This window comes from Aedes aegypti, unplaced genomic scaffold (genome assembly GCF_002204515.2).
Source record: "Aedes aegypti strain LVP_AGWG unplaced genomic scaffold, AaegL5.0 Primary Assembly AGWG_AaegL5_hic_scaff_1125_PBJ_arrow, whole genome shotgun sequence".
NCBI classification, from domain to species: Eukaryota; Metazoa; Arthropoda; class Insecta; order Diptera; family Culicidae; genus Aedes; species Aedes aegypti.
In genome coordinates, this window is record NW_018734543.1 from 49,984 (window position 1) to 74,779 (window position 24,796).

The following is a 24,796-nucleotide window of genomic DNA, read 5'->3' on the forward strand; positions in this document are numbered from 1 at the left end:
CATGCTGGTAGGCGGTACTGAGCGCGACAGGGCCTGGCTAGGCAGCAGTGTCTCGATAGACGGTGTGGTAATAGATTCATAGCTGTATATAATAGTAACAGTTTTATAATATTAAAGTTATAAGAAATGGAAATTTAAATTTGGTCTGAAATAAATGATGTCGATAAATATCATTTGAAAATAGGATTATTTAAAAAATAACGCTTTGGGCTGCGTTCGGTTTGGCATCACGCATTAGAAATAGGCTTTAGTGGGAGAGTTATTTGAATCTGTGGAGACTTTGGGTTGGAAGAAGCCGCCTCTTGCTCGGCGGAACAAAACGAGAGAGTGTGTGCGTGAGTGATACGATTACACACAGAGAGCGAATTAAAAAGTCTGCGTATGCAATGATCACAGTGAAAATATTGGTCAGTCAATCGGTGAATGTTGATAGCAACGGACGTGTTGCGACGCAGACGGGTATACCTTCAAGGTGGTGGACGAGTTTGTCTACCTCGGATCGTTACTGACGGCTGACAACAATATTAGTCGGGAAATACGAAAGCGCATCATCAATGGAAGTCGTGCCTACTACACGCAAAAAAAATTGTGCGGTAAAAAGTACCATTTTAGGGGGTTAACTTAAGCGCTCGCACCGGCAATTTTCAGCAGACCAGAAATGCGCTTGATTTTACCATGTCTGTAGTTGGAATCAGATTGTTGTAAATTATTTCTGTCAAATGTACCAGTAATGCGATGGGGTGTACCGTAAACATAGTAAATTGGTCTGAATTTCCATGGTAGTTTTAAGAATGGGCGTAGTCAGCTAAATTAGTTATTTTAAACTGCGGTTAAAAAAGATTCACCCCCGCACCAAATGCACGATGTACAAAACGCACATAAGACCGGTAGTCCTCTACGGACATGAGACCTGGAATATGCTCGAGAAGGACTTGCAAGCTCTTGGAGTTTTTGAACGCCGAGTGCTTAGGACGATCTTTGGCGGCATGCAGGATAACGGTGTGTGGCGGCGAAGAATTAACTACGAGCTCGCCCTACTCTACGGCGAACCCATTATCCTGAAGGTGGTAAAAGCTGGAAGGATACGCTGGGCAGGGCATGTTGCAAGAATGCCGGACAACAGTCCTGTAAAGATGGTGTTCGCTACGAATCTGGTCGGATCAAGAAGACGTGGGGCGCAGCGAGCTAGGTGGATTGACGAGGTGCACAAGGACCTGGAGATCGTGGGACGAAGTCGAGGATGGAGAGAAGCGGCCATGAGCCGAGCTAATTGGCAAAATATTTTTGGCGAGGTTTTATCAAGCTAATTAATGTAAAACCAATTGAATAAATAGATAATATCTAATGTTGAAACATTGGAACAAATGTCAGATAAAGTTATTAGGGCTGATACAAATATTAATTTTCTTTTATGTCACCACCCCCTTCAAAAAGTCGAAAATATTGAAGGGGAGAAAAAAAGTTGTTTGCTTTTGATTGACTTTATAAGGTTTTCGGGAAAAGAAGCCGTTGAAACAACTACTCTATTGTAAATCTAAGTGAGTGTCAGGCACTAGGTTTATTTATTGTCACCTTTTCAAAAAAGTAATTGAACTGCAAAACCATTTACCATCAGTGCACCAGTTTCCGCTCATGTTCCCGCTCACACTGAAAAATGATAAGTTTACGCAACGTAGATTTGAAAACTTTAGCCGCTATACAATTCAAATGGACAAATAAAATCATTCTGTGGACATTTTTTGTGCATTTACTCAAATTACCATACTTTTTGAACTCGTGAGCGGGCTACTGGAACATAAGCGGATACTGGTACCACAGACAAACAGACGTAACAGCTAGAACAATTATCAATTTAAAACATAGTCACGTAAACATTTACGCCCAATGCTAAAACTTCTTCATTTGGCCAACCGCGAACTAGGTGGCGGTAGTGAGCAAACGTAAAACTAGAACAAAAGCGATATGAGCGCTACGAGTGGCCCGTCGGCCAACTACTAAATATTAGAATTGGGCGCTATTCTACTGTGCGATGAAAATAATTAGTGTGTTACGTCTGTTCATCTGTGCTGGTACGTTGATGGTATATTGTATATTGCAATACCAAATTATCTCAGATTTATGCATACAAATTGAAAAAACAAGAAAATCAAAAAACAAATTTCGGATAATCGAGTCCGACCTATATTGGCACGCACGGCGAATTATAGTGCTAATTGGTTACTTGGGCACCACCAACAATCATAACAGTCCTTTCTTCGAAGAATCGTGGCACGCGGGCAGTGGCGACCGATGACTCCGCAAAGAAGTCTACCAACCCCCTGTCGACACCGCTGCAGAACATGCTGAATAGCGATGAACACGTGGCACCGAGGAAAAAACAACGTTCACAATCTGACGTAAGTATTGCGTTTGACAAAACCACAAACAACCACATGGACGAAGGAGTAAGCGAACACAGAAGGATACTCATTAAACCTCATTGGAAGGCTCGATCAACGATGAGAACTTGTTGAACGAACAAGATGGTAAGTCGACGGTTCCATTGAACGATCCAGTTTTGGTGAGTGGCAAAAAAAGGAACAGAAAATAAATAGGTTTATTCTACGACTGGCGTGAGGTGACAATTGTCGGCGTCGTATAGCGAGTTGACAATTGGGTTGTTTAGTGATGAATAATCCACAGTTCTTTGTAGCTTGATCGAAAGAGCACATTTTTCTAAGTGTAACACGATTTTATTGCGCTTTAATATCTTTATTTTGATATAGTAAATGATTAAAAAAGATTTCATCACGTCGACTCAATGACATTTCAATTTACATAATGACAGCTCGTCCCGAAGTAAAATTTGCCGAGGGGTGATTCAAACGCGATTTCCATACTAAATTCAAACGTGTTTTGAAAATAGTTCCAGGGCCCGGAAAATTATGAAACTTTGGATTCTGGCTCAGTTTGTAATGTAGAATCAGAATATGTAAAAAACAGGATACCCCTAAACAAGCCAATTCTCGACTCGAGTGAAGTGACTCTCCATTTGATTTACACGGCGAGTCACTTCACTCGAGTCGAGAATTAGCATTTTTTCTCGCTCAAATAACGGCTATATCATGTTTAAACTTTAATTTAAAAATTGGGTTCATAAATGAACCTTGACACTTGAGATCATGTTTGACGTTCGCTTAGTCGACAAAAACACCACAGAGGTTTTAGTTTTAACACTGGGGTTGTTCCTATCTGACATTTTGGAAGGGACACGGAAAAAAATACACCCAAAATTTGAGTTTAAGCCCAGGAGTGAGACAAAATCTGAAAAAAACATAAAAAAATGCTACGGAAAACATTAGAAAATTGAGTAAACATGTATTTTTGGCCTAAACTTAAGCGTTTGGCACTAAAATCGGGACAGGGCTTTAGGACCCTATTTTTAGTTTTGTTGTGCATGACTTTCCCGAAATACACGCCGCTTGACCTAGGCCTATCAAGGGGTCAAATCAAGGTTGTAAACGAACGGATAATATTTTTGTAAACAGCCTATTGAGTCGCAATTGAGCATACTTATTGGTCTTTTGTCTTTCAAGACGTGAGAATTTTCACTCTTTGGTATCAGTGTTATCACTTCTTCAGCGAACGACGAATGTGGCGCAGTGTCTGAAAAAAATCATTAAATAATCGTAGCAAATCGTCTTTCAAATCATTTAAAAGTTAAAATAAAATTCATATGTTATACCATCATGCCCGGGGCTTTTTTTCTTGGTTGATTGGTATAAAGCTTGCTCTAACTCAGAAAGTGTAATTGGGTCCTAAAATGTTTAATGAATTCTTGTTTTTATTTAATAATACGAAAGAGCATGTTATTGCAACTACTTTAGCAAGTTTTCCAGCTCAAATAACGGCTATAACATTTTTAAACTTCAATTTTAAAAATGGTTTCGAATATGAACCTTGACACTTGTGATCTTGTTTGACATTCACTTTTTCGACAAAAATGCCACAGGGCATATAGTTTGAACACTGGGGTTGTTCCTATCTGACATTTCGGAAGGGACACGGAAAACAAAATATACCCAACATTTGAGTTTAAACCAAAAGGTGTGACAAAATCATAAAAAAATGTTTTTTGTACTTAAACCAATGAAAATCAATTAAAAATTGAGTAAACATGTGTTTCTGCCCTAAACTTAAGCGTTTGGTACTAAAATTGAGACAGGGCTTTAGGACCCTATTGGAGCTGTCCAATTAGTACAATTTATCTGTGGTTCAATGTTCAGGTAATAATCTCTTATCGTTGGAATCAAGAAAATTTTATGCACCAGGGTGGAGCACATTGTCATATTTGTAAAGCGCTTCAAAATGACTTTCAATAGCAATTTTCATGGTTTTTGAATCAGAAGATAAGTTCCCATCGACATCTAATTTCATTGGACTATTTGACTTGTTACAGCGTTTTGAAAAATACTGATTTTTTCTCCCTGCAAAACGATGCACGCGCTTGTTTTCATTTTCAAATTTTCGATTCTTAATTTCTTCGTCAATCAAAAGGGTCGGATTTTTTTTTCCAGTAACCCTTCCCACATCCCCCATCGGAAAAAGGAGTTGCTAAAGTCTCAAAACTTCTAACGGCATCTAGAAATGTATCTGGCACATACACGCTGTCTAGTTTTGAAAAACGTAAACGAAGCCTTCGAGCTGATCGAATTGTCAATATCACGGAGAGCTAGACTTTCAACAAGCTGTTAAAGTCTCTGGCTATCATTTTTAACTGTTCCATTTGAAACTAGCTTTAACAAAATACAATTGAAGTCGCCTAATATCACATTGGGACAGTTCTGTGACAGATGAGTCAAAACGTCTTAAGTAAAAAGTATGTCACGTTCTTCAAGAAAAGCAGATCCAGAATGCGCGCAAATGTTATTGAAATTAATTTTAAGTTATTCTCCCATTTGGGTTCAGAAGAACATCAGAAAAATCGATGATACTAAATCAGTACCACGGTTCCTTTGTTATCTTCTCAAAAGCGACTTCTTGGAGGAATAAAATATCAATTTCATTACTCCAAACAAAATCTTGTAGCTAGTTTTTTTTTGCGTGCCTAGGGCTGATCGCATTGATGTTATTAGAAGCATATTTTCTTGAAAACGTGGGAATTTTAGAACTCGCAGCAACTGTCCGCAACGAAATGGTCACTATTCTTTATTTTCTGTTCTTTTTTTGCCACTCACCAAAACTGGATCGTTCAATGGAACCGTCGACTTACCATCTTGTTCGTTCAACAAGTTCTCATCGTTGACCGAACCTTCCAATAAGGTGTTCATTAGCCTGGGACACGGTTATATGAAAAATTTAGAATATCTTTCGCTTCAGTCCACTTTTTGTATTGCATTTAGGTCCCATAACAACTGTGCAAAATTTCAGCTCGATAGGAGAAACTATATTTTAGCGCCAGCCGTTCAAAGTTTGTATGGGATTTACTATGGGAAAACTTACTTGTTCAAAGGAAAATCGCCAGAGATCGCTCATTGACCTCTATAAAAATTCTGAACACAAACCTCGATAGGTATCTATCGAGTATTGTTCTACGATGAACAACATTGTCGAAGACCCCAAAGCAATCCGATGCTTGTGAAAAAAAGTTATTAAACAAATACTATTCGGAAATTTTGCCCGATTTTGTTATTATTGTTATTCCTTTACGTGTTAATCAACTTCGCCTTGCTTCTTCTTCTTCTTCTTTCTGGCGTTACGTCCCCACTGGGACAGAGCCTGCTTCTCAGCTTAGTGTTCTTATGAGCACTTCCACAGTTATTAACTGAGAGCTTTGCCAATGACCATTTTTGCAAGCGTATATCGTGTGGCAGGTACGATGATACTCTATGCCCTGGGAAGTCGAGAACATTTCCAACCCGAAAAGATCCTCGACCGGTGGGATTCGAACCCACGACCTTCAGCTTGGTCTTGCTGAATATCTGCGCGTTTACCGCTACGGCTATCTGGGCCCCTACTTCGCCTTGCTAATAGATTTTAATTGAATAACTTTTTTCACAAGTGTCGGATTGTTTCGCGGTCTTGGGCAATATTCTTCATCGTAGAAATACCTATCGAGGTATGTATTCAGATTTATTATAGCGGTCGATGGGACCTCTGGCGATTTTTCTTTGCAAAAGTAAGTTTTCCCATAGTAAATCCCATACAAACTTTGGACGGCTGGCGCGTAAATATAGTTTCACCGATCGAGCTGAAATTTTGCACAGTTGTTATGGGACTTAAATGCAATCCGAAAAGTGGACTGGAGCGAGAATCTAAATTTTGTCCCACACTAGTGTTCATCGATCGTTTAATGAGTATAAGCCATTTTACGAACCGTTTCGGAACAGCTGATCGCCTGACGAGACGTTTCGGAACAGCAGTCACTGACAAAAAAGTTGTAGGGCTAAAAATCTCGTTAATAAAGATAAAATATAAAATAAAATATATATATATATATATATATATATATATATATATATATATATATATATATATATATATATATATATATATATATATATATAATAATTTTCTGTTAGATAATAAAATCATTACGCTAAATCTTGTAAATAAATACCCTTATAAATGCTGGCAAAATTTAAATATGAAATTCATAAGCTCAGATGAAAAGCGCATTTTTATATTTATATTCAATTATCTCAACAAAATACAAGTTATTTGCCCAGAGGATTCCTGGAGTTGTTGGCAAAGTTTTGTACAAACAGTAAAGTTGTTTGGGAATGGATAACGAGCAGCATGAAGGAAAAAATAAAAATATCTGTAGATGACCCAGAAGAAATGCTTTCTAGTGTGATTCAAGAAAGACAGTATCAAAGTAAAGTTACTCTGTGGCTAACAACTATAGGTATCAGTTATTATTTGAACAATTAGTTATCTTAACGATGGAAAAATAAGATGTGGCAAAATGCTTCTGCAGATGGATTACGTAAGAATAAGTAAGAAATTGCAGAGTTTTATTAGTATAAGTTTTGTAACGTTTTCGTTTTATCAATAAAGGAAAAAAATACTTTTAACACCGTGCATAAGTCCTCTATAATAGGAGCATACCCTACAGTATTATCATCGAACGCCGTTTTTTTGCACAGGGTGTCTACTCGTTTACTGAAATGAAATTCCCTGATATTTCCAGGTTTTTTCCAGGTCTTAATAAATAATTCCAGGCTCAAGAAAAACTCTTAAATGATTATCGAATTATTAATTTTTAACGAATTTGAATTCATTTCAAACAGTAGGTCTTAAAAGCAGTGCTGGGAATGAATTTCGCGAAAATCACGTGACTTTCCCAGTACAGTAGTTTAAAAACGTGAATCTCACCAAGCAGCCTATATTGGGTACATGAATTTTCTAAATCGTTAGTGTCATTGAAGGCTCTAAATGCAGGAAATGCAGCGGGAAATAGAACATTTTTCTACAGTAATTTGGGGTTGCCCTTAGCAACGGGTGTTTTGCAATTTCCTAGGCTCTTTGCCTACAGCAACGATAGGCGTGAGTTTCACTGGCTTCGCTGACTGTAACCAAGCATGGGAAACACTCACTCAGTTTTTGTGTTTCCCTCACTCGCTTCCACGCACAGTCGGGAGCGAGAAAGTCGTTTCTCTAACCAAGCCGAACGTTTCAATTTCCAGTGCCCATTCTGCTTCTTCGGCGAACGCCAAGCGAACCAAAAAACGGCAACTGATTGAGTCGCTACCGATTCTAAAAGCCGAAGGCAACCGAATGCATACCGAATGATTGTTTACATTCTGATTCCGTTGGAGTGGCATTCGGATTTGAGTGCTGATGAGTGTTCACTGACTGGCAATCCACACCACGGAATGATTCAGTGAGTGGGAATCCGCTCACTCAGTTCAATGCATTCGGCGAATGGATGCTTAATGCTTTCACTCGTGCCTCGCAGATACAAGTGTATTGGTATTCACTTCTCTTCGTGTTCCTTCCGATTCTTGCTTTTACACAATCGGTTTTGACGCTTTCATGCTACACTCCACCCAGTACACTCTGAGAAGTAATCATGTTCAAGTCATTACCAAAAACATATAGCTTTTTTCCATAATGCTTTTCATATAGCTCTTATTTAGAAATTATATAGATAGCGTTCATTATGAAAATCACATACCTTTTAAGCATAAAGACGATGAATATGGAATCCAATGGAAGTTGGTGTTATAGACAGAATCATATACATTTCATCCAAAATAAATATAGATAATAATTGGTTCTTTAATAAAACTGAAATAATGTTTAAATGGCATTTACTACATGATTATTTGAAAAAAAAAGTATCAAAAATAAAAGTACGCTAGAGTAGTACATTTTAAAATTATTTATTTAACATAACGTATTAGAATCCACGTAAATGATTTCTTTTTTGACATGTTTTGAGAGGGACAAGTACTTCCCCAGTCTTAAAATCTTTCATCATCCGGGTATTCGAATCCACTACTTAACCATCTCATAGTTACTACTGGAACCTGCAGCAAAGTAATTTTTGTTGTAGGATGGTCGGTACAAAAATCTAAAACAATGGAACCATGTTAACAAAATTTAAGCACAAAACTAACTGCCGAATAAAACATCTCACCTAGATATCGTCAAACACAACTTTAGAAAGTTCTCAGTTGTATAGAATCAGCAGCGAATTTCTTCAGCGAGCAAGGTAAATGCTCGCAAATAATGGTTTCACATTCTGAAATATGTACATAAAACTATATAATTATTGAAAAGCTTATATGTACCAGCTTACCGTTACAAATTTGCAAAAGCTCGTCGTTAAACCAAAATCTGCTACCAAATTGTATGCAGTGGCCGCCATCGTAGTACTAAATATAAACAGATTTTTTTCACAATATAAAATCATATAACATGTATCTGATTTTTCAATTACCGAACGGGTAAACGATATCCAATAAGTTATATGTGAAATTCAAACGGCTTTCATATGGTTATTATTTAAACCTCGTTGGACCTTCATATAGTCTTTATTGGGTGTTAATAAAACCTATCAAATATGAATTCTGATGCGTGTATATGATATTCCAGATAAATATAATCGGATTAATTGGCTCAGTGTACGATTCAGCTATCACTGAATGTTCGGTAGCAGCAGATTTTTTGCTATTTTTTATCGGTGGCGTTCGGGTGAGTGAGAGAATTTTCCCGTAACTGAAGTAACCATGAACTCTAAAGAAAATCACATGAAAAAGCGTAGGAATTCTTGTGGGGTTCCTTGGTAAAATTTCTAAACGAATTTCTTCAAAACTATAAAATAAATCTTTGTGGGTTTTTTTTTGAAGAAATTCCTGTACATGAATCTTTGGAAAATGGAAAAAGCTGGAGGAATCGATTGAGAGATTAGTGCATAGTTTAAGATAGTTTTCGGGAAAATAAATCAAAGAAATAAATGAAGAAATTACGGGTGCACAATCTGGAGAAATTCCTCTAAGCAGCCTGCAAAAAGTCGATGGATGAATTTCTGGGATAATTGGTAGAGAGAACTCTATAAAAAAATCTAGAGGACATCGTTGAAAGGAATCTATGACAAAAGGTCGAAAGGACAAAAGGTCGAAGAACAAAAAAGGTGGGACAAAAGGTCAAAAATCTATTTTCAAAGAAGGAAAAAATTCCCACCATGTAAATCATTTTCGACCTTTTGTCCTTCGACGTTTTGTCTTTCGACCTTTTGTCCATAAACCCGTTGAAAGTATTCCGGATCAAATTTCTTGGAATTACTGAGATATTTCTTGTAGCTTTTCTTCGAGGGATCTGAGAAAAAAATCTAGATGAGCCTGTTGAATAGTCGCATTACAGTCTCTGAATGTTACAGTGTATAATTTTGCATCAGGATTAATTGCAAGCAATATGATAAATATAGTGACTTTGAAGACCATTGAGTCAAGTTCAAACTCTTCAAGCTTGATTGGCCGCCCGTGGATGCTACTCCAGTATCGCCAGATCAGCTGCACTTACACAAGGAACCTACCGAATGACTGCTTGGGACTAACAGGCATCCTCAGTGTATAAGTGCTGGTGATCTTCTATTTTGAGGCGACAATGGTGCCTGCAGACCAATGTGGGGAAGGGGGAGGAAATGATGTTGCACTTATACTGGCCCACTGTAGACCGTGGAGTCCAACTGCATCTTCGCCAGTTCGTGCGGGAGTGTATGGATTGGCATGGCAGAGAAGTTTGCTTTTGTGGTTAGCAGACTGCCTATGAATCAGGCGTAAGGAAAGACATGCGCGTGGAAGAATGGAAGCATTAGGGAAACGGTTTCTTGTCCGTCTCTTATTCTAGCGTTTGCTATGAACGCATAGTTTGAGTGTGATAGATTTAGAATGGGCCCAGATATCCGTAGCGGTTAACGCGCAGCTATTCAGCGTGACCATGCTGAGGGTCGTGGGTTCGAATCCCGCTGGTCGAGGATCTTTTCGTAATGGAAATTTTCTCGATTCCCAGGGCATAGAGTATCTTCGTACCTGCCACACGATACACACATGCAAAAAAGGGTCAATCGGCAAAGAAAGCTCTCAGTTAATAACTGTGGAAGTGCTCATAAGTACACTAATCTGAGAAGCAGGCTTTGTCCCAGTTGGGACGTAACGCCAGAAAGAAGAATAAGAATATTTAGAATGGAAGATAGAAGCAAGTGAGAAATATACAACTACAAAGTACGAGGAAAGGAACAGGCCTGAGATTAAACCCATGACCTTCTGCTTGTGAAGCAGAAGCGGTAGCCATCAGACCACCAACCTCGTCTTTATACCGTGCACCCCCGCTAATTTGAACGGTACCTCATGCAAACCATCGGGGTTCATTTTTAATTTGAACATCTAGTCACCCTAGAAACGTGTTTCTGGTTACTTCTTTCACTGTTTTGTTTTGATTCTGTGTTCCGTTCCACGGCGTTCCATCTCACTTCACTCCGTTCCATGAGATAAATGACGTTTGAACCATTTTTAATCTGAACAACGTGCAAATTAGCGGGGTACAGATTAAAAAGTGTTCAGATTAAATGTGGTCAAACCAACGGGGGTACCCGGTAGTGACTTTGCAGACCATTTTGTTCAAACCAGAGACTTTAGAGATCTTCCTTCAAAAAAAAAAAACATTTTTTTTCAAGACTTGCGTTGAAATAGACACCAAGTATCTTAAAACAGACCTGCTACCAACTCTGCACAGGACATACAATGTGTTTTTTTTTTTGTATTTCATTAGAATTTCTACGAAAAACAGAAATGCTTAACAAATATTCTGAGAGCGGGCTCTAAACAGCTAGTCTGGTCTGAAAAAAAGGTTTATTCAGAAGTTTCATTAAAAAGTATTCATTTTACTAGTGTATGCGTCAATCTTTCACATTAATCATTAGAGCATCTTTAACGGGGGCGACTATTCCGGTGAGTAAAATGATCACCCACAGAGCTGTCATTTTAGTAGGTGATTATAGAACGAAGCCACACCTCAAATTTTCAAGAGCACAAGACTTGAAAACCAAACAGCGCTCTGCGTTGAAAATCTATCCCATTGGTTACCACCAGCAAGCAAGTATTTTGATTGATTTTCAACGCGAACTGTCGTCAGGTTTTCCAGTCTTGTGCACTTGAAAATTCGAAGTTTGGCTTTGTTTTATAATCACCATAAATAGTCACTCATTCTCACACCGGTCGCTTCTATATTTAGTAACTCATTTCCGTACCGGTCCACTGTGTTTTATTTTCTCGATTTCATGCGCTTTTTGAATAGCGCCCAAACCATTGATTTTAGCGATATAGTTTGTTCGGAGAAGTTTCTTGGTATATTAAAGCGCAACTTTTGACGAAAAAAAATTTGTGATCAATCCACCTGGCAGTGAGATAGAATTTTTTTTTTTAAAAACATTTAGATAGACATATGGTGTCTTCGGTAAAGTTGTAGAATTGGCCATTTGAAACAACTTTGTCGAAGATACGATTTTTCTATCTCTTATACTTTTTGAGATATATTCCGTTGTATGTGAATGGCCCCTAAAAATCATATTTTTTATCATCACTTTTTTCCAAGATTTTTAACATTTTTTGTGTTTTCTACAAAGTTGTTTGTCATGAAAAAAACCGTGTTTTTGCTGAACATATCATCACCCTATCTTTTGAAGTAACAAAGTTATTAATAAATAAATCTTTTTATAAGGGTAGTTTATGCCTATAAAACTGGCTTCGGCGCAAAATGGCGCAGACAACTCTTACAAATTATGAAAGTACCATATCTCCCCTTTCGGCAGTTGATAAAAACTTTTGTCTATAAGCGTCTTTGCATGGGTTTTTACTATCAAACAAATAAGCCTTATTAAAATTTATTAAATTCGACTGATAATTCTTTTACTTTAAGAGATATCTATCAGGTGCAATTATCAGCAAAAACACGCGTTTTAAGATGTTCAGCAACTTTGTAGAAGACATGAAAAATGTTAAAAATCTTGTAAAAGAGTTACGAATTTTTTAACATAAAGTACATACATTTGTATGGAAAAACTCGTTTAAAATCATTATTGTTCATAACGTTTTACTTAAATTTTTAACATTCTTCATGTCTTCTACAAAGTTGTTGAACATCTTAAAACGCGTGGTTTTGCTGAACATCGCACTTCTCTATCTCTTAAAGTAAAAGAATTATCAGTCGAATTCATTTTAATAAGGCTTATTTGTTTGATAGTAAAAACCCATGCAAAGACGCTTATAGACAAAAGTTTTTATCAACTGCCGAAAGGGGATATATGATACTTTCATGATTTGTAAGAGTTGTCTGCGCCATTTTGCGCCGAAGAAAGTTATAGAGGCCTAAACTACCCTTTTAAAAAAGAGTTATTTATGAATAACTTTGTTACTTCAAAAGATAGGGTTCAGCAAAAACACGGGTTTTTCTATGACAAACAACTTTGTAGAAAACACAAAAATGTTAAAAATCTTGGAAAAAGTTATGATCAAAAATATGATTTTTAGGGGCCATTCACATACAACGGCATATATCTCAAAAAGTATAAGAGATAGAAAAATCGTGTCTTGGACAAAGTTGTTTCGAATGGCCAATTCTACAACTTTGCCGAAGACACCATATGTCTATCTAAATGTTTTGAAAAAATAGTTTTTTCTATCTCACTGCCAGGTGGATTGATCACAATTTTTTTTTCGTCAAAAGTTGCGCTTTAATATACCAAGAAACTTCTCCGAACAAACTATATCGCTAAAATCAATGGTTTGGGCGCTATTCAAAAAGCGCATGAAATCGAGAAAATAAAACACAGTGCGGTCGTTGCATTTTGGGTCAACATATTGGGTTGTGAAATAATGGTGATCATTTCAGGTTGGGAATTTTTGGAACTCTACTGGAATATCTATTATATTGTGGTGCGGAATCATTATAATTAAATCGGAAATACTTGTGAATCTGACTACAATCCTTGGGATTTTTTGGATCCTTTTCTTGGAATTCCAGTCAGAATCCCAAGGATTCCGGTTGGAATCCCCGAGGATTCCGGTTGGAATCCCGAGGATTCCGGTTGGAATCCCGAGGATTCCAGTCGGAATCCCGAGGATTCCAGTCGGAATCCCGAGGATTCCAGTCGGAATCCAGAGGATTTCAGTTGGAATCTGGTTGGAACCCTAAGGATTCCGGTTGGAATACCAAGAATTCCAGTTGGAATACCAAGAATTCCAGTTGGACTCCCAAGAATTCCAGTTGGAATCCCAAGGATTCCGGTTGGAATTCCAAGATTCGAGGTGAAATCCTGAAAGACAAATTCTTTCGAGAAATCGAATATTTCAAAAATTTCTCCCGGTTTTCCAATAATTAAATCAGATTCCTAGTATTCTTATCAAAATCTTGAATTTTTACCAGAATTCCCAAAATTTCATAATTTCCACTTTATGCGCATCATATTTTCAAAATTCCCACCAGAATCTCAGAACTTCCATTGTATGCTTAAATTAAAATCGAATAGCAGCGCTACTATCGCGCAACTAAATTTGCTCACCCGATGCTTCCCGAAAGCAGTATGGTATCTTGCCATCTAATTGGAACGAATAATTTTGACGATGGCGGTATGTTGAAAAAATCAATTTATTCAACATTTATTCGTGCATTTCAACCAGATTGAATCCTACATAATCCTATTCTGATGATTATTGGTGGGTTAGATCACTATATACCAATCATAGTTTAACTTTCAACATTAAAAAACAGCATTTTATACAACTTTGAGGACCCGTAGCTCAAAATTGTAATGTGCTGGAACGTTATCGAAATTAGCTTCAAATTAACCACCCCCAAATTTACTAGGCACAAGATTTGATCTTTTTGACACGCAAAAATGTTATCTTTGTTAAGCTGTGTTATATTACTGGTACCTTTGAAAATTTTAATCATGCAGATTCATAACCTGCAACAGACATTTTTTTTCCGGAACTACGGATAATCGATGATTTTAGTACTTTATGATAAATATATAGTGGATTATTTGAAAGCATTTCACAGAAAACGTCCAATTTTATCAATGAACTGTATCGTTGAAGTAGCATTTTTAAGTGGCGCAGCCGAAATTTTTTATATTAAATAAAGTGTGCAAAAATAGTTTCTAAATAGTTAATCGTGGACACATTCAACCATGAATAACTGTTTCAAAATTATTTCCCTGAGTGTGGCCAAAATTCCCTGAGAATTACAGGTTTTTCCAGGTAGTAGACACCCTGTTGCAGGAAATGTTCGGACGATTAAAAACGCATATCCGGGTCAGTGTTCATGGTTACATAGGAATATAATATACGATTTAATAGAACTGGTTCAGACAGAATTCAGAGCTCTCAATACATTGGGGTACACTTCTCTCGCAAGGCAACTCCATCTCGTCCCAAGTTTTACCATTCATGCCCCATAAAGTTTATCAATCAATCAAACTACCAAATATTTCTAGGATCCTAGTTTCATTAGTTAACGTATGTCTGTGTATTTGTTGTGTGTAATATGAGTAATGTATGTAAATTTGCCCCCATCTCAGACCCTCCAGTTTAGCGTTTGCAGTTTGTGTCGGAAATGGTTCCGTTAGTTGTTATACTGTCCGCCCTTTTTTGGTATGGATCAATGGATCGAAAAAAAGTAGATCAAAACCAGGTTGTTTGTTAATCATTGCGGAACTGGGAACCATTTCGCCTTATTTTAATGCAGCCTATAATAATAGCAAAAATGTCTTAAAATGAACTGTCTAAAACAAATATAAGGTACAGCTAAAGATTTTTGAAAAAAGTTGCATATATTCTGGATAAATGTTTTCCAACGCCGAAAGAGTTGTGTGCTTAACGGTGATGCTTCACATCAGTCCAGCCGTCCTCATCCGGGCCGGTGTTGCGGGCTGTAAAGACAAAAGCAACGTGCGGTCAATCAACAACATGCTCAAAAGCGGGTTTCGCTTAGATTCAGTACATACCCTCCTTCGGTCGCTCCTCGCGACGATCGTCCTTCGGTTTTGGCCTGATCCTGTCGGGTTCTCCAATTGCCACCGTCGTCGCCTCCGCGGGGTGCTGGCCGGCGCCATGCGCTGTCACGATCGCCACCGCGGTCTCCCCGATCGTCACGACGTGGTCCTCCGCGGTCGTCACGACGGTCACGGTTGCCGCCAAAGTCCCGACGATCTCCGCCGTCACGACGTTCGCGATCGCCTCCCTCTCGACGCATGCCGACACCTCGGTTCACCATCGCTGTTGAGAGGATCGGATTAAAAGGGTAATGATCGTTATTTAACTATTGGATCAAGATTATTTGCCGTTTGAAAGTAAATTAAAGCAGTAAGCTAAAGTATGTGTGTACAGTCAACTTTCGTTCGTTGCACTAAACCTTTAGCCCGTTTAGTGAAAGACTTTCACTAATCGGGCTGTCAGGCATTGCAGAATCCGCTCTCATTTGAGTATGAAGCACGATCAAAGCAAGCAAAGAAAACATCCCATCTGTTGCGGTTCACGATCGTCATTGTATCGCAAGGTTTAACAAGTCTGATAAATGGAAGCAGCGAGCGAGAGCCCCAAAGAGAGAGCGATGATAAAATCCATTTTTCTCGCTTGTTTACCGTTGGGGATAGGGGTTTTTCTTTTCTGGCACGATAAACAATGTACGAACTTCCAATAGCAATAGCGTCCCCCAGGCTTGAAGCATGTTTAGAGGGGTTTTATCATGCACTACTATCCCCCCAATCTGATCAAAGTTGTAGCAGTATACGATAAACAGTCTCTCAATAATGTGCAGCATGTTATGATAGTTACAAAGAGTGATACGTGAGAGATTCTCTCAATTTTTCTCAGGATTCAATCCCTGACCAAGAACCAGTGGCGCGGGAAGTGGGTAGGACAGGTAGGACATGTACTACGCACAAAAACACCTAGGTAGGACACTTAAAGGATTGTCCTACCATGATTCAACAAAAACAAAAACAAGATCAACAGAAAGCTTGAAAAACAAATTAATTTATTTATCATATATTCAATATACACGTGAACTCGATCAACGTCGTATTTATTCTTATGGAGGATGGAAGATACGATGAGGTTTTTCATTGTATTCTCATCAATAATGACATTGTTGTAATTGTTAATGATTTCTAAAAGTTCTGGATCGTGAGAAGAATGATTAAGAATATCTATAGTGAAAATCATGGGAATCAAACTGTAATAATTGCTACAAGAAACTTTTAACCGTTAGAAAAACAAATGCATCACTATGGCATTACTTAATTAAATAAAAGGTAGTTTCTTAAACATATCTATGACCAACCCTGTATTTGTTCTAGATCAAATTGCCATGAGCATTCCTGGAAGTAATTCTTGAGAAGTTTCTGGAGCATCCATAGAGAATCATCAGAAGAGTCTTTGGATGAAGTAATGAATTAATTTAATACCAGTCGCATCGTGTTATACACAGCACGAGTGTGATGGTGCTAGCGATTTCTGAACTCTTATAATAATCTTTCAAAGCATTGCTGAACCTCTTGACCACGCTAAGCCTGCTCCACGCAGTGCATGCGTTAAAACTACCGTACACCCCCGGTAATTTTTTAAGACAATTTACACCGTCTTCAGCCAAAGGCTGCACAGACTGAACGAACACTAACATTAGGCAACGGACAACACGGAACACCAGTAGCCCTGTGATGAATTTTCGTTTGACGAAAAGTTTCGACCGACCGGAGCGAAAATCGAACTCACACCCCGTGACACAATACGCCTAACGACTGACGCCGCTAATCGCGACGGCCACGAAGCCCACAATTTGAACGTTACCTCATGCAAACCATCGGGGTTCATTTTTAATTTAAACATCTAGTCACCCTACAAAAGTGCTTCTGGTTTCACCGCTTTCACTGTTTTGTTTTGATTCTGCGTTCCGTTCCACAGCGTTCCATTCCACTTTACTTCGTTCCATGAGCTCTATGACGTTTGAACCATTTTTAATCTGAACGATGTGCAATTAGCGGGGTACAAATTAAAAAGTGTTCAGATTAAATGTGGTCAAACCAACGTGGGTACCCGGTACACAGAATGAGGCAACCAATGCAGAACTGGCTGACTGAGTGAAATTCTGGGTAGGTCGCACTCATTCTGTGAGTAGCCGACGTGTAGGCCTTCGGCTGTACGGGGATTGATGGAACGGAACTGTCAATCATCTCCCGCGCGGCAGCAAACAGTTGGCCGTTGGTAAGATGGGGAGTTTTCTGGGATTTTTTTTAACGAAAAGCCGGAATATGGTCGCAAATGCGGAAGTGTTTGTCCCCATTTTCTTCCGCTTCTGCTATTCGAATGAAAAAAAATTCTAAAAACCTTAAAACTTGAATGTTTTTTTTTTCAATGTTTTCAGAAGCAAAACAAAATGGAAGCGAATTCCGCATTCTAAAGCGTTCCTCCTCTGTGCGCATTTCACTCATTCGGTTTGTGGTAATGTTTGTACAACACTGTGTACAGCCCCCTTTGCACAGAATCTGTACTGCATGAGGGAGAGGCCGATTTTGTGCGCGCTGCACTCATTTTTGAGCGGATGAAGTTTAGCGTGTAGTGCTTTTATTTAGAATACTTCGAGAGTTTCCTAGAGCAATCTCTCCAAAAAACCTTCTAGAGCTTTCTCAACCAATTCTTCCAGCATTTTTTCAATGGTGCTTAAAAGAATTTCTCCAGAATTTTTCCGCATCGAAATTGTTCCGATGAAATCCTCAATTGTTTATTCCATTTTTCATTTTCATTTTCATTTTTCATTTTGCAGCGTTTGGTGGGGGCAATGAGAGCGCAAGTCAGTCCAAAGGCCGGGGTAAGGGATAGGTAATGGCCGTAAATAGTCTATGCGGACCACTTGAACACCATCGGAAAGGATAAGAAGGGTTGGGTAGGGTATAGGGAATGGAGAAGACTTGACACAGTAATGCGATTAATGCTGCAAAATGTAAATGTGCTGAAAGCAATTTAATTTGAGTTTTGAAGTTTGATTTGACTTATTAAAATTCCAAATAGATCGGCCATTGTACAAGTAAGAAAGAATATGCTGATCGCTTTCTAGAAATTTTATAAACAACAAAATAAACAACAATATGAGAGCTGCTGATGGCACAATGCGACGCTTTAGGAGATTTTGATACTGAATGAACATTACTATACAGAGCGCAATTTAATCGATGGTGATAACTTTACAAACTTTATCTGTTTTTACACTGATTGACGATGCTGATTTACATAAAAATATTTTAAAAATAATTGATATTATAGTTCATTTGTTTGTGTGATCTAAGTGTTAATAATGGGAAAATTTTACATACCCTTGATAATAATACTTCCCTGATCAGAAATATTATATTTTGAGTGCCCTTTTCGAAGCTATTCTATCCAGTATCCATCGTTACTTGCTTTCAATCCTGAAATTATTCTTATTGTGCTGGCTCATGCATTATATTAGTGATGATCATAATCATTGCAACAGATAAGAAGGAGAGAAAAAGAGAATATAGGAACAGTGATTAGTAATGAGTTATTATGTAGTTTTGTTAGAATTATAAACAATTAAACAGCAGTAATGAATAACTTATAAAATTACTTTGCAGCATAGCTGAGCCTTTTCGGAACGTAAGACCGATGTATAAAAATAATTTGTTTCGAAATTGTCCGCGTGGGTCTTCTAGTGCCCCTATTAGATCAGAATCAGTCATAGACATACATATCGAATGCTCGCCATGACCCTATGACCAACATTTGTATATGTATAGACTTAGCTGATGTGGCTTTTCTAATAGGTAGTTCTTTCACTCATTGATTGTCTTCAAAACCTTGTCAAGTATAGAAAATTGATTTTATTTCATTTATTACTACATTAAAGCTACATTGTACTTATTAAGTATTAGGTATTATTTTATGTTTTTATCACTATTGATATTATCAAGGCCAGAATTCCCAGTGAGTGAAGAATTTTATAGTACTAGAACACCATAGAAGATCGCTTAACATTACCTAATCATGGAACGGCTTTTTGCTCTATTATTTTAGGTAGATGCTATTGATCTCCCTTTGCTCCTATCCGCAACCCGGTGCACGCGCCCTGTTGGTTTTCGAAAACCTCGTAGAAGATTACAAACCGTCAATGGCATTCCCAATTACTACCCCACATTGCACATTCAAGGGTCTGATTGTGCTCCTAACCCACCCTCAGTCTGTAATCTTCTCGCCAGTTTGAAATTATATTTTCCCGAAGTGAAAGTAATTTTGATGAGTGATAGCGTAGTGCAGCCCAACTGCATAGTACAGTAGTTTAACCAGAATCTTTAGGTCAGAAGATAAAATCTAAATTTTGTAATAAAAAGGTTGCCATTGCTTTGAAATTTACCCAACATCTAATCAAAACTACTAACAACAGCGATCAATTATCAAAATTCATCGCTCCCTGGAAAATATAATCCCAAGCCCAGGGAAATCCTCAATTGTTTATTCCAGAGTGTTATTTTTTTTTGAAGAAACCCTGGCAGAACTTTGGCAAAGAAATAAAAATTTCCTTGAACGAGTCCTATTTTTTCCTGGAATTTTTCCAGCATTTCATCCTAGGTTTATTTCTACAGTTTAACTAAACATTTTTGAAGAAGTTTCTTAAAAAAATCCCATGCAATCTTCAAAAGTTTATTTATTATTTACGTATGTTTTATCAGCGGTTATTCTAGGACTTTCTTAAGAATACTTCAAGGATTTTTTTTAGAAAATTTTCCTTGAAATTTCCCTTGGAAAAAAAACCAGAAAAGCAAACTTTCAAGACACACTTGAGAAAATCTCACAGATTTTGAGAAATTTAATTTCTGTGCTTCTCCTTGGAAAATCCAGGTTGATTTCTTGATGTATTCAATATAGTAATAGAACCTAGTAACCTTCAATTTTCCGTCCATGATTAACATTTTTCTTAACTGTGCACAACATATTTGCGAACGTTTGTCCTACCCATGGTTTCGAACGTAGACGAGCCTCTGCCAAGAACAAAAGAAACTCAGAACTACCAACATTGATAAATCGCGTCTTATGTCAGAAAATGACGTTTGACTTCGTTTTAGGTGGGCTATAGCCCACTTAACGGGAGCCCAATTAAAACGAAGCCCATCTAAAGATAGTGCAACAACCGAAATTCGACTGTACATATATTACCAATGATGTGCAATGCTTAATTGCAAACTCATTTTTAAGAAGGACAATTCATCAATGCAAATAACAGGGTTGGGGAATCCCTTCAATAAAAAGTAATTAATTTCAAGTGAAATGTGTTCAACTTACCGCATCGGAGGCCGATCTCCACGGCGGATTGGGCCACGATCATCACGATCGTCTCCGCCACGACGAATCGGTCCACGGTCATCGCGGTCGTCTCCTCCGCGGCGCATTGGCGGCCTATCACCACCCATCCGGCGAGGTCCATCGCGATCATCCTTGCCTCCGTCGTCTCCTCCGTGACGCCACTTGTTCGACTCCTGATCATCAGCACGTCGTTCAACACCTCCGGCTCCGCCAGCACCACCGCCACGTACATCACGGAAGCGCGGTTGGTAGACGCCGTCCTTCTTGGGTGCATCCTCTCCCCTCGGTTCCCGTGCTCCGGCTGTTCTCCATCCGGATTCTGGCTTGGTGGCTTCTTGCGCTGCCGGATTTGGTTGAGCTGCCGCAGCTGGAGCGTCACCTCCACGACGATCTCTCCAGGAATCTGCCTCACGCTCACGTTCACGTTCGCGAGCTTTAGCCTGCATTTGGCGATTTTCCTCCGCCTTCTTCGTAGCCTCTTCCTCGCGGGCGCGTCTCTTCTCTTCGAGCAACCGAGCCTTCTCGTCCTCGATGCGCCGTTCCTCGGCACGTCTTTCACGCTCGATGCGTTCCTCTTCCTGCCTTTGCTTGCGGATTTCCTCCTCGGCCCGGCGACGTTCTTCCTCCTTTTCGCGGAGCCATTTCTGGCGGCGTTCCTCGCGTCGCTCATAAACCCGTTCGGTCAGACGCCGTTTGCGCTCTTCCTCCAGGGCGACATTGAAGGCCTTAAGTTTCTCGGCAAACTGGTTGCTGCGCTCGCCCTTCAGCTTCTGCAGAAGATTTCCCGGTCCGGTTGCATGCGCTTCAAGCGCTCCTGGACAGCTTCGGCGTTCTTGCGTTCGGCGATGGCCGCTTCGATGCGAGAGGCTTCCTGTTTCTCCCAGAACTGCTTATCCTGGACCAGTTTGTTTCCTCGAGGTACTTCTCGATGAGGGGGATTTCCTCCAGGCGTTTGGCCCGCTCGAAGTAATCGATCTTCTTCTCCTGCGATTTGAGATTGTTGTCGTGGGCCTTGCGTTCCTTTTGGCGTTCTTCCGCCTCCTTGGCGGCGATCTCTTCGGCGTTCATCTTCTTGATGTCTTCCTCGTCGAACTTCTTGAGGATCTTTTGACCGGCGGCCGTCTGCTTGATTTGATCGATCTTTTCCTTCATGTTGCGCTCCTTGATCATCTGGACTTCGTTCTCGTAACGTTTGCGTTCGCGTTCCTCATTTTCCTGCTCCAGACGACGCTGTTCGGCGAGTTTATGCTGGCGAGCGACTTCCTCTAGTTCGCGGAGTTCCTTCTCTTCGCGCTCGAGATTCACCCGCTCGATGTATTCCTTGCGATCTTCGATCTTCTTCTGACGTTGGAGAATGCGCTGATGTTCCTTGACCATGTTTTCTTCGTAGCTTTTGACCATCTGAGCCCGGAGACGATCGCGTTCGGCCTTGTTCCGGTTGGGGTTGATCGTGGCAATGGCACGATGAAGGACAACGGACATGTTGACCAGTTGGGAGCGGACCTGTTCCGAGGGCATCGATTGAAGCGGGACCATCGGGATGATCCTCCCGTTGGCTCTCGCTCAGATCCGTTCCGAAATGGACGCAATGGTTGCGGTGATCGATCGTGATTTGCATGTCGTTGTGACGCACACAGTCCACCAGAATACGCTCCAGGTAGAAGCTGGTGGAGAACTTGGCCAGTGCCAAGAAACGAGAGAATTCGATCGACTGGTAGACTTGGGAAACCTGACGGACCAAACGCACCAGGGTGACATCCTGCAGGGCCTGAGTGTACTGAGCGTAGGGATTATTCTCATCGACGGTGATTTCCTGGATGATGTTTTGGACACGTTCGCAGAGATTCAACGGATCGAATTCCACCTCGAGCCACTTGTACAAGTTCTGGAACTGGGGAGCGGCCAGTTGGAGGACATTCAAGCGGAGCACATCCTTCAGCAACGAAGCACGGGTTGGTGGCTGTTGCAGTCCAAGCAGAACCGCAAGCTTCTGGGCCTTCTCCAGGGGGCTCTTGTCGGTTTCGATGAACCGATCAAACTCCGGATGAGCCGACGGAAGTGGAATGGCCAAGGTGGCAATCAGAACGTGGGAAGTCATTCGCTGGATCTCCTCTTGAGTGACATTCTTCTTCATGTCACGGGACAGCTGGAACAACTTCAATAGAGCAGCAGCGTGGAACAGTTGATTGCCGGCCTTCCAGAACACCATGGCCAATTTTTGATAGTAAAGGGCCATTGTCTTCGGCATGGGAGTCTTCTTAGACAGTGTCATCAGCCCGTGGATGTCCTCGATGGCCTTATACGCTTCTAGCCACAATTCCATCTGGATGGCGCAGTCCAGCTGGTTTAGACGGGTGTCCAAGTTCAGCTGCTGGGTCTCCGGCTTCGAGATGCTCACATTGGCCGTCTGCGAGCTCACCTTGCTAATATCTTCCAGATGCTTCCGCAACTTCTCGCACAGCTTCCGGAACTCCATCTTCCGATTGTACTTCAAACAGAATCCGAAAGCCATCTTGGCGATGTCGTGGTACAGATTCTCGCAATGGGAGTTCACCTTCAGCAGTTCCAAACACTGACAGTAGCTTTCCCACAGGAACTTGACCCACGGCAGCAGAATCGTTCGATCCGACCGGTCCTGGCATCCTCGCCGCAAACCGCGCTCATCAGAATCGATTCCGGCGTGGCCAAATTATCCAGATCGTCAATGTCAAGTATGGCCTGGGACGATTGCTGCTGGGCGGCTTCCGTGCGTTCCTCGGCCATCTTCAGATAGCCTCGGATGACGTTCTCCAGCGAACCCACATTCACCAGCTGGAACATGTTCCGGTACTGGAACAGACCCTCCTTGGCAATGTGGGACTTCTTCAGCTCCACGCAGAGGTCCAGATACTTGAACATAATCGGCTCAATCACCGATTCCGACCAGGTGTAGGTCCATTTCTTGATGCGGAACACCTCCTGGAGGGTGTCCAGGCACGGGCCGGCTTTCCCACTTCGATGAATTCTGAAAAATAAATGAGAAAGATTAGGAATGAGAGCAATCATCAAGACAGCCACATAATAGTGACTTTAGTGACTGAAATGATCAAAATAGTGACCAAATAATGACTTAAAAACTAAAAACTATTTGTCCAAAAATTACATACTATCGTAAATCCATAATCCGATCTCTGGGAAATTTCGGTCATCAAACTCTAACACAAAATAGCACCATTAAAATTACTTGAACGAACGTCATTCAAAACCAGGCTTGGGAACTGTGACCACTATTAATAACAGTTAATCGATTATACCAGTCAACCAAAACACAAAGCAGCACCAGCATCAATACCATCAGGCGTTGCGCTGCCGACGGTTCACACACTGCTTGAATGTTTTTGTTTCTCCACTCTGACCGTTTTCGGGCAGCCATTCCGAGGTGAATGATTGAAATAAATGTTAAATAAGTCAATCGCAAATATTTCGCTTGTGTTTTCAACTAATTGAAATTTATTAGCGCTAATAGCAAGAGCACAATTATTCCGTTGCGATACATATAAACAGGTTCAATTTTATGCTGCCTTTATCGAGCAAAAATGCAAAACCCCGAAAACCGGAAAAATCGTGTCACCACTGTGCTCGAGTCATTTCGCATTCGGGTTTGAAAAAACGTTGGGAAGAAGAAGATTACAGTTTTGAAGAGCCGTGACATTTTTTGTTTTGAACGGTCATGTTTTGCTTTGGATTTTGATGGTCGTGTAGAAAAATGTGAATGTCGAGGTGGTAAATGTTTGCGACAGTACATTTCCCATCCCTGTTCAAAACACGTCGGTTCGTCGCAAAATCTATCCAGAATGACTCCAAAGATTCAATGACTTCGTTATGTACACTACACATACAAGCAGAATATTTTTGCTAGATTAATCCAAAAACTCAATTAGGAGACATACTGTATAGTG

General features: G+C 40.0%; 2 protein-coding genes and 1 long non-coding RNA gene across 3 annotated transcripts; all 3 read right to left on the minus strand.

Annotated features, from left to right (window-relative positions):
* Positions 1 to 8,538: 8,538 nt before the first annotated feature.
* Positions 8,539 to 9,141, minus strand: LOC110680259. Its single transcript, XR_002502806.1, has 2 exons — positions 8,786 to 9,141; positions 8,539 to 8,728 (listed from the first exon to the last, which is right to left on the minus strand). It is a non-coding gene; the product is annotated as an uncharacterized LOC110680259 (long non-coding RNA).
* A 6,425-nt stretch (positions 9,142 to 15,566) lies between these two features.
* On the minus strand, positions 15,567 to 23,437 carry LOC110680260 (eukaryotic translation initiation factor 3 subunit A-like). The gene is given in 5 exon segments (XM_021856075.1): positions 15,567 to 15,761; positions 20,838 to 21,639; positions 21,642 to 21,765; positions 21,768 to 22,386; positions 22,388 to 23,437. Coding segments are annotated over 5 exon segments (2,586 nt in total). The 5' UTR covers positions 23,371 to 23,437; the 3' UTR covers positions 15,567 to 15,703.
* Positions 23,415 to 23,862, minus strand: LOC110680261 (eukaryotic translation initiation factor 3 subunit A-like; the record flags this gene model as incomplete). The annotated part of the gene is made up of 1 exon (XM_021856077.1): positions 23,415 to 23,862. A coding segment is annotated over one exon (448 nt), but the record flags the coding sequence as incomplete, so codon positions are not given.
* Between the last annotated feature and the right edge of the window lie 934 nt (positions 23,863 to 24,796).